This window comes from Arachis stenosperma, chromosome 6, assembly GCF_014773155.1.
Source record: "Arachis stenosperma cultivar V10309 chromosome 6, arast.V10309.gnm1.PFL2, whole genome shotgun sequence".
Classification (NCBI taxonomy): domain Eukaryota; kingdom Viridiplantae; phylum Streptophyta; class Magnoliopsida; order Fabales; family Fabaceae; genus Arachis; species Arachis stenosperma.
In genome coordinates, this window is record NC_080382.1 from 94,220,684 (window position 1) to 94,231,351 (window position 10,668).

Below are 10,668 nucleotides of genomic sequence, written 5' to 3' on the forward strand. Positions count from 1 at the left end.
TTACGAGGAGGAGGAGAGGGCGAGGAAGTGCTTCTGCTTCTATGCCTTGTGCGGCGCCTCGGTGAAGACGGTGACCGCGTTCTGCTTCTGCGGCACCTGTGGCTAGGGAATCGGCTTCTTCTCCTAAAAATTCGGAACTAATCCCATGATTCAAAAGCAAAGTTGAAACGGAAACCAAGAGATTGGAAATGGAATTACAGAAGAAGATTGATAGAGGACCTTGAGGATGTTCGATCCCTTCGAGAGTGAGAGAGAGCATGACGATGAGAAACAGGGAAACGAGAGTATCTTCTTCAGTGGGAAGGTGAACGCGAATGAGACAAGCTTCGAGCCATGGATGAGTGAATTTTCAAAACCTAACTTGGTAACTCGTCACCAACTCGCAAATCCTCACTCACTAATCACCACTTATAATGATTTAGGGTTTACCTGCTCTTAAAACCAGCAATGAAGCATCGATGGAAAGACCACTGCACGAGGAAGGGATCGGCACCAGAGAGAGCTGCAGCGGAAGGGTTAGGGTTAGCAGTGACGGAAGGGAGCGGCAGTGGAGGGAGCATCGACAGAGGATTTACGACGGCAAGTGAGTGGAGGGTGAGGGAGAGGCACAACGAAGAGGGGTTAGGGTGAAGCACAATGAAGAGACTGTTAGGGTTAGGGTTCTTTGAACGAGTTCATGTTTAAAGAAGGAGTTCTCCGAAAGAGCTTAGGGGTCTTTGAATGAGTTAGGGCTAAGGCAGATTGAAAGGTTATCTGAAAGAGTTTAGGATTTAGGAGTAAGCACGCGCGAGTTCTTTGAAATTTTTTTTGGGAAACCTTTTGGCCACGCTTTTGAAGCGTGCCACTTATAGAAACAGCTACGCTTTAAAAGCGCTACAATAATAAAATTCTGTCGCCACGCTTTAAAAGCGTGCCGGTTTCTCTCAATGGCTACGCTTTTTAAGCGTAGCAAAAAAAACGTAGCCAAATTTCGAATCAATTGCCACCCTTATAAAAGTGTGGCTATTGACCCCTTTCGCCACGCTTTTGAAGCGTAGCAAAAAAACGTGGCCAAATATCTATTCAATTGCTACCCTCATAAAAGCGTGGCCATTGACCACTTTTTGCCACGCTTTTAAAGCGTGGCAAAAAAAAGCGTGGCCATAGGCCTTTTTTCTTGTAAGGTTATGCATTTTCCTTCCTAATTTTGTGATATGATTGACAACATGCTTCTTTGGCCTTAAATTTGCTATTTTTAATCCTCTCTTATTACCATTCGATGCCGTGATATGTGTGTTAAGTGTTTTCAGGTTTTATAGGGCAGGAATGGCTTAGAGAATGGAAACGAAGAATGCAAAAATGGAAGGAATGCAAGAAAGTGGAGTTTTGAGAAGCTGGCAGCGACGCGTACGCATGACCAGCGCAGCAGACGAGCAACGCGTAAGCGTGACATGACATGTACGCGTGACCAGGATTTTGTCAAGCGACGCGTACGTGTGGGAAACGCGTACGCGTGGCAAAGCGTCACGTGCTGCAGATATCAGAAAACGATAGGGGCGATTTCTGGGCTGCTTTTTGGCCCAGTTCCAAGCCCGAAAACACAAATTAGAGGCTGCAGAGTGGGGGATCACTCATACACACTTTCATTCACATTAGTTAAGTTTAGATGTAGTTTTCTAGAGAGAGATGCTCTCTCCTCTCTCTAGATTTTAGGATTTTTAGGTTTATTTCTTCTCAATTTCAGATTTCTACCTTGCTTTAATTTAGGTTTCTTCTACTTTTATTTGTTCTATTACTTTAGTTTATCTACTTCTCTTATTGATTCCTTTATTTTGCTAATTTAGTTTATGAACTCATGTGTTACTCTCAACTTTCATTAATGCAATTTATATTTCATGTTTCATGTTGTTCAATTGCTTTGTTATTGTTATTTCCTTGCTTTCGTAGTCTTAGAATTTCTTATGTCTTGTTAATTTTCTATGGCTGCGTTTGTTTACAGAGACAAGACGCTGAGACAGGGACACTGAGGCACAAATCGTGTTTGGCAGAGGAGACATGGACAAAGACAATGTGTCCAGAGACACTGAATTAGTGTATTTTGTGTCCATCCTGACAAGAAGGACACAGAGACACTAACAAGGAACACAACTTATTTTTTATTTTTTCTTTAATTATTCTTGTTAATTTTTAATAATTATATTTTTTATTGTTATATTTTTCATCTCAAATTTTTTGAATGAAAAAAATGAGAATAAATTGAATTTTCATAATTTGTTCTAGTTTATCACCAAACAAAATACAAGAACACAAAATTTTGTGTCTCTGTCCATCAATGTCTTGTCCTGTCCTGTTCTTAGTGTCTTGTCCTATCCTGTTTTTAGAAACAAACGCAGCCTATGTTTCTACTTTACGCCTTCCAAGTGTTTGATAAAACGCTTGGTTGGATTTTTAATTAGATTTTCATGTTCTTAACTTGGATTGATTAATTAGAGACTCTTGAGTTATCAAAACTCTTTTGTTGACTGGTGATTGAGAATTGTTAGTTGGCTTAAGCTTCACTAAATCTAATATTTGATTAGGACTTGTGAACTTAAGTTGATTTTACTCACTTGACTTTCCTTCATTGTTAAAGGTTAACTAAGTGAGAGTAAAAAGGCAATTACCATCACAATTGATGATGACAATAAAGATAGGAATTCTAATTCTCAATCCTTGTTAGAACTTTTCTTAGTTGTTATTTTACTTCCTTGTTATTTACGTTACTTTTTTTCTTATTTCAAAAACTCAAAAATATATTTTTCCATAATCAATTATAAGTACACTTTCTTGCAATTCCTTAAAAGACAATCCGAGATTTAAATACTTCGGTTAATTTTATTAGGTTTGCTTAAGTGACAAAAAATTTAAATATTGATTGAGGTTTAATTGTCGGTTTAGAACTATACTTATAACGCAATATTTTTGTGAAAATCTTTACCGACATCTTTCCTCCGTTATGTTATCTTATTTCGTATACACTGCAAACAAGATAAGAGATACGATACTTTTCCGTAAAAATGCTCCAAAATGTATATTTTGGTAATTAAAATATTTATTTTATTTATTTAAAAAAAAATCCGTCTACTCTTATATTGCAACGAAAATTAGAAATGATAAATGGTACCAAAGCATCCTTGATCGAATAATATGAAAATTTATTTCAGCCTTATAATATTCTCCACCTGCCACTTTTCTCTGGTATGTTTCAGCTTTCAACTTTGCTCAGTAGCTGATTATTGTTCAATTTGATTGACCTTAAATGTTACATGCGTCGACAAGGATTTTCTTCATATGATCCACTAGTTCTTGCACCTGCTCCCTAGAATGAAGGGGTGATGGGTATACACAAGCACAATCCAACTTCCCATTCCTTATGGTGTCGAATATGGCGATAGATGGGCCGACACCATGAGCAGAAGCACAACCCACATAGTCCTCTAATCCAATCTCTTTATGAATGTTATCTGATTCATCAATGATAGGATCCTCAAAAACTGAAATCAAAGCAGTTCTCATTGATGATGATGGCGTCAAACCAGGGTTCTCGATCGCCTTGCACATTAGGTAGTTCAGGTCAGACATGTCTGAGAAATGCTTGTTGCAGTTCATAGCATTTGCAAAGGCCATGTAACTTCTCTTTGCTAGATCCCATAGGGTTTCTCCACATACATCATGTGTGTTCAATATTGCAGAATGATAAAATCCTGAACCCAAAACTGAACCTGTTATAATTATAACAAAGCAACTAAAGCAAATTATTCTGACCACAGAAAACTGGATTATTCCAATATAGAACGCATAAGAGCTCTTATTAATATCAGACGGAAGCGAATAATTTGGAATAGAAAGTTTTCATGTCAAAAAGAAGCAAGCTCCAAGCAATGATCTACTTTATTAACTAGAATTGGTCTTATTAATCAATGATATACCAATCGTCTTTGTTTCGTTAAAATGAGACTATCTCCTCCTGTGAATCTACAATTGTCTTTTTTTTTTTCCATTAGAGTAAAAAATCTTTTCTTTAAACCAGATGTAGAAGTCTAGAGGTAGCAAGAACATATGAAAACAAAACACACATTTGGAAAAGTGCAGATTACCAAGATGGTTGCTGGAAAGGACTGGATCAAGAAGAGAGCGGCAATCAATGAGTGTCACTACACCATACTTCTCCTTTTGATAACTGGGTAGCTTTTTGGAGGCCCGGGCGGCAATCATTCCAGCTGCTGCAAGTGCCCCACAAAGTTTAATTTCTCTTGATTTGCATTCCTACATGATCTTGCAAAATTAATTGTAATATTTTGAATCATCATGACCTTACCAAATCATAGTCAGAATGTCAAATTATCAATTATACTTCATACCAATCAGAATATAAATCCTTGGTAGCCTAAGAAGCAGATCATCGTATACTGAAGAAATATGTATCAACCTAAGAAGCACGGACACACCAAATTACTGCCGTGTCCACGTGTCGGACACGCGGTGGACACGGACACGCGGTGGACACGCGGTGGACACGTGTCCGACACACCTGAGCACGTGTCGCAAAAAAAAAAAATTTTTTTTTACTCGGACACGCCATGACACGGCACTGGACACACGAGGACACGACACTGTAAGGAGAAACAATACAAGAAAGGAGAAACAATGATGTGGAATTTTGCGGGAGATGATTTTTCACCAATTGATGAAGATAATGGGGTCCTAGAAATTGCTAGTCTTTCTCTTGATGAACCGGAGTTGGAAGCTGTTCTTTTTGTCAATGAAGAAAATGAAGTTACTTTTTCGATGATCACTGTAGTTAGCTTTTTTTGGATATATCATTAGAATTGATGCTCCATATTTTTTTGGAAAGGATATGGAAATAGGAAGTAGTGAAGTTCAAAAGATAGTTAAAGAATACTCCATGTGTTTTTTTTTTTTTTTGAGGGGTTAGGAAGTGATTATAAGTTCAATTGTAAATTTTGACTTCATATTATATATATGATATATATTATGACTTTTGATTTTTTTTCTTAAAATTTAATATATATATGCCGTGTCCGTGTCCGGTAAAATTTTAATTTTAGTGTGTCTCCGTGTCCGTGTCCGTGTCGTGTCCCGTGTCCATGTCCGTGTCTGTGCTTCTTAGGTATCAACTATTACACACACCATTCTATTCTCTATCAAATCTTTTCTATTTTCTGATATTAAGCCAAGGAGCTCACAAATGCATGAATCCTCTGTGATAGAAAAGAATTTAATAAAATAATGCAGCTGATATTCGTTGATCTTAACATCGATCTTAGTCCATACAGCAAATATGAATAATTTATGAAAAGTTTTGATCAAATTATCAAGTAGTCGATTAAAGAGTATGAGTACTAGTATATCAATTTAATGTCAGACAGAAAATCCTTATTTATCATAGCATGACTTGCAGAACGAGTCTCTCCTTTGTTATTGGAATCCAAAGCCAGAAGCCATAACTATAAAATTTTGGATAGAATATACACCAATTCACATGCACCGAGTTCTTTTGAAAGTGGTTCTCTAACACACCATACCTTAACTTTTCATTTGTTGGTTACATGCTGGCCAGAATTTAATAAAGTTGTTGGTCCCTAGACTTTTTCAATTTATAACACATCCAAATGGCAAGACAGTTGGATTGGTATACACGTCCAATAATTTCTAAGGAATAATTTCTCCAGATTCCAGAATAAAATGGAGATTCCCAAAGTTCCTCACACTTGTCTCCATCGTGAGTATTATTATCTTATCTCCAATACATCTTGCCATACTTGGATCTGGATAGCGTTATCAGTTAGGCAAGCCGTATCCTAAAATATAGCACTCTCCAATCAAAACAAAGTTAGCCATACCAACCCGTACTGCCTTTAGTGGTTCACTTTTTCAGTTTTTCTTTTCTAATAAAATTAAGCGACGTTACGAAAGGAGACAAAAGAAGTAACTAACTCGTCCCCGAAGCAAGAATTTTCTTCCCCCTTTATTCTCTTTATAAAATCAAAGCAGAAATAAATGCATAACTTATGTTTATATGAGCTTAAGATTAAAAAATAAAAAACAAAATTAAAACCTAGATATATGCACTTAAAGGGGATTTCTATTACTATGTACGATAATTTAGAGTGTGTCACGAAAATAACTTATCTTCCATAACCAAATGTTTTTTCGAATTGGATATGAAAAGAAAAAGGAAAGAAAAAACCTAAAATTCCAATCCAATTATCCCACTTATCAAAGGGCCTACACGAGAGATTAGTAGCCATATTGTTTGACATTAGATATCCAAGGTGTGACAAAATTGATCTAATCTAATCATCCGTACTATATATATACATACCTAGTACACATTTTTTATTTTTTCCATTTTAAACTTTTTCACTAATACCCAACTTTCTTTTTTTTTTTTTCTTTTTCGAAGAAAATACTTTACATTTAGGCCGTTATATTACATTTTTTTGTACCTATGAACAAACAATACTGAAGCAGATCTATTTACTCTAACATGAAATCTGTGTTGCCTATGGATATGGTAGTTGCAGTAGCTAAACAATTTTAACAATTAAAAAATTCACTTTTTTTGCTGAAATTAAAAAGTCATGTAATCACTATAGTTATAGATGCTATAATATGTACTTTATTATAATTTTTGCTTTTTGAACAACCTATTCATTTTTTCTTTTTCTTTTTTAATTTTATTTTTGTTATTGCCTTTTGTTCTTTTATTTTATTTTTGCAGGAAAAACTTTGCAGCACAGGCACTAGTTACTCTAAAATGGATTAAGAGGTACATAATCAATCACTGAATCACCTGATTGTCTATTAATCAACTAGCAACGAAACCAATAATATTCACACAAAAAAAAACAAGTGTGGTACTTACAGCCACAAGCTGGCGCGTGTGGTGAGCGTCCAATTGCAACCTCACAACCTTGGAGCTCCGAGGCGAGTCCGCATCCACGAATTCCAAATTCCCAAGCCTGAATGAATTCAGTGAGTAACCAAGCATGTCCAAACCACGCGCCCAAAACGGCTTGTTCCTCTTCTCTACCGGTATCAGATCCTCAATCGCCATTCCCATTCCCTTCTCCTCTGCCTCTCCGTTACTCTCTCCGCCGCATCCAACCTTCACCAGCAGCTCCCTCAGCAGAGTCACCGCCGCCGCGCGGTCGCATCCCGACGTGTGCAGCCGCAAAAACACTCCCCATCGCCTCTCGCTTATCGCGTACACACTCACGCACAGTACGCCGTAGCCATCGCTACTAGGATCGCGCCACTTGTTCAGGTTCAGCTCGTGCTCCAGAATCAGGTGGAAGTCAGTATCTCCGTCGCCGGAACTACAGCCGAGGATTGCGGAGGTGGATTGAAGATCGAGGCAGTGGATTTGAATATTGGAGGTTGGGGGAGTTCGGAAGTGGTAGGAATTGGCGTTGGAGTCGAAGTGGATTGTTGAGCGAAGGATAGGATGGTTACTTTGGAGGTTGCGGAGTACGGTTTGGAGTTTGGGAATGAATGGTGGTTTAGAGAGGAGGAGGCCGAGGACGGTTATTCCGGTGCCGCCGGGAACTGCCTTGCACCAGCTGTATTCGGTGCCGCCAACGGCACGAATGGTGAAGTGCTGTTGCAGTTCTTGTTCTTTTTCTTCTTCACTGCTGCTACTACTCATTTTGATGGTTCTTGTTGTTGGTGGTTGTATCCGACGAGAGTATGGTATAGAGAGTAACGCTATTTACTTTGGATCAATGATGATGATAGGATTGGAAAGTGGTCCATTAAGTAGAAAATCGGCCAATAAGACCAAACTAATTAAAGCCACTATCGAGTATCCTCTAAAGTACACTAGTCAGTAGACAACTCTGACCCCACTCATCGTCTTCATTCGACCAAAATTAATAAATAATTATCCACACGTCTTCCTCGATCAAGTAAGTTATCAGGGAAGTAAGGAGCATTGTTGTTGTGACATTCGGAGAGCAACAATGTCTATGCGACGATCAATAACTCATAAGAATGTAAGATGACTAAGGATTCGGATTTATGTCTAAAATAATGGGCCGAACAAAAAACCCCGCTAGACTTAATGGGTTCAGAATCTTAATCCAAACTGTCTTTTTAAGGTTTCGGCCTGTTGGCCAAGCGGACTTAGTCCATTTTGCCATTCTTAGTCACGTTAAATATTATATGACCATTTCTCTCCGTACAATATTACCGTTAGCTTTGCTTCTTTCACATGACCAGTACCGGAACCCCAGTTGGGGCTCAACACAATCGTCAGCCATCGCCAGAAGAACAAGATTAGCTAAGAAGAAGTACTAAAAAGGTGCGAAAGGATACAGAGGGCTTCTTTGGGACACAAGTACTGGTTCCAAGGGAGGAAAGCTGGATGACTGAAACCACAGAAAATGGACAAAAACAGAACAAAAAAATCACTTTTGCTCAAATGGTGAAAGGAGGTACTGAAGGAGATCAAATGGAAGACGACAGTCTCAGTGAGGAGGAAGAAGAGAAAAAAACAGAAGATGGAAAAGGAGCAGCTAATGATAGCGGAAAAAAGCATAATGGAGTGGACTCCCAAAACAGTGGAAGCAAAGGAATCAGAGTGGAAGAAGTGGAGAAGGGGCTCTATAACATTGTTATTAGTGAGTCCATAGAGAGGGAACTGTGGAAACCTTGGTGGGACTCTTTTATAGTAAAATTACTAGGAAGAAGGGTTGGATATGCAGCCATGAAAAGGAGGCTGGAAAATATGTGGAGTAAGAAAGGGAGTATAGACGTTATTGACTTGAGCAATGACTATTATCTAGTGAAATTTTACTCATCTGAAAGACTTTGATTTCGCTCTACTAGAGGGACCATGGAAAATCTATGACCACTACTTAACACTGAGAATGTGGGAGCCAAACTTCAATCCTTTGGAAGCCACTATTGACAAAGTGACAGCATGGGTAAGATTGCCAGGACTGCCTATTGAATTATATGATAGAACTATGCTGAGGCAAATTGGCAATTTAATTGGGAGAACAACAAAAGTTGATAACAACACAGCAGACATGAGCAGGGGCAAGTTTGCTAGGCTGTGCGTTGAGGTTGATCTAACCAAACCATTACTGGGGAGATATTTGATAAATGGTAGGGAGTATCACATTGAATATGAGGGTATCCACCATATTTGTTTCACCTGCGAAAGAGTAGATTATGATCAACAACACTGCCCAAACAATAAGAGAAAGGAAGAAACAACAAAAAAGCAACAAGAGAATCAAAATGCTGAATCTAATACAGGTGTACAGCAAGAAAATAACAATAAAAAACAACAAGACCTGCAAAAAGAGAAAGCTAGCACAAGCAAGAATGACATGGGAAAGCAAGTAATTAATGAGAACAATAGTAGTTTAGGTGAATGGATGGTGGTCCAGAGGCCAAAAAGAGAAAAGAAAGCACAAAAAGAAGATGTTATCAGAAACAGAGAGGAAACAAGTAGACAAAAAGAAGTCCCACAAACAAAAAGAAACCAAGGCAGATTTGGCGTGCTACATATAGAGGAAAATCCAAAAGCCCAAAGGCAAGGAATTGAAGAACAAAGGGAACAAGAGAAAGACACACAAGGGAAAAGAGAGAAGGAACAGCAAAACAAAAGCAAGACAAAAGCACAACCAGAACAAAAACAAAGTGAAAAGAGCAGTCAGCCAGCTCAAAAAGTAAAGGCCAAACAGAACAACACCAAGAACACAGAAAAGCAAGCACAAAGAAACCAAGAACCAGAGCAAAATCAAAAGGAAACAGGGGAACAAAGAGAGTCTACTACAATGCAAATTGAAAGGGTGAACCATAACCACTATGAAGAGAATTGGATGGAGGCAAAATCTTCAACTCCATCTTCCATGGAGGAAGGGATTGAACCTTCTAACCAAAACCAACAAAAGGAAGGAAGACCCCCTGACCTTATGGAAGCGGACGTAATAGAAAAAGAAGATATAGTGATGGATTCCTTAGAAAAGGAGCCAAGCATGAGGATAATTGAAGGGGTGGACTTCACCACACCAGACATGAGAATATTAGAGGATGTGAAAATGCAGATGCATTGATGCTTTCTCTTTAGCTTTAGCTTTCTACTTTCTGACTGTTGTTTGGTTTAAATAACTGGTTCTAATCTGCCTTTTCTATCATCCTTTTGTTTTAATGATTACTCTTATTTGGAATGTGCGAGGTGCGGCTAGCGAGACTTTTAGGCGCATCTTTAAAGAAATGATGAGACAACATAGACCAGACATTGCTATTCTTTTGGAAACTAAGTGCAGTGGAGACACAGCAAAAAGGGTGATACATAACCTTGGTTTCTCTTACTCTATTTTGGAAGAAGCTCAGAGATTTGTAGGAGGCATATGGATCTGCTGGAATAGACCAGATATCAACATAACCACCATAGAAAATCATAGTCAATATTTACATGTTAAAATTCAAACTCAGAGTGAAAAGAAATGGTTCCTCACAGCAGTCTATGCCAGTCCTCAAAACCAGAATAGAAGGGAATTATGGCCTAAAATTCTCAATATAGCTAATCAGATAATGGGAGATTGGTTGATAGCTGGTGATTTTAATGATATTAAAGACAACTCAGAAAAAAAAGGCGGTGCTACTATTAGT

General features: G+C 38.2%; 2 protein-coding genes across 3 annotated transcripts; one reads left to right on the forward strand and one right to left on the reverse strand.

The window, feature by feature from the left end:
- Positions 1–3,063: 3,063 nt before the first annotated feature.
- On the reverse strand, positions 3,064–8,000 carry LOC130932643 (uncharacterized). 2 transcript variants are annotated; one of them, XM_057862014.1, is made up of 3 exons: positions 6,908–8,000; positions 4,116–4,284; positions 3,064–3,740 (listed from the first exon to the last, which is right to left on the reverse strand). In XM_057862014.1, exons 1-3 carry the CDS (start codon positions 7,688–7,690, stop codon positions 3,274–3,276), a joined length of 1,419 nt encoding a protein of 472 aa, XP_057717997.1. In that variant the 5' UTR covers positions 7,691–8,000; the 3' UTR covers positions 3,064–3,273. The 2 variants fall into 2 exon arrangements, with proteins under 2 accessions (XP_057717997.1, XP_057717998.1); XM_057862015.1 differs by having other exon boundaries at positions 3,067–3,722; positions 6,908–7,995.
- Positions 8,001–8,912: 912 nt separating this feature from the next.
- On the forward strand, positions 8,913–10,109 carry LOC130934296 (uncharacterized). Its single transcript, XM_057863883.1, has one exon. The coding sequence runs from the start codon at positions 8,913–8,915 to the stop codon at positions 10,107–10,109; it is 1,197 nt and encodes a 398-aa protein (XP_057719866.1).
- The last annotated feature ends 559 nt before the right edge of the window (positions 10,110–10,668 follow it).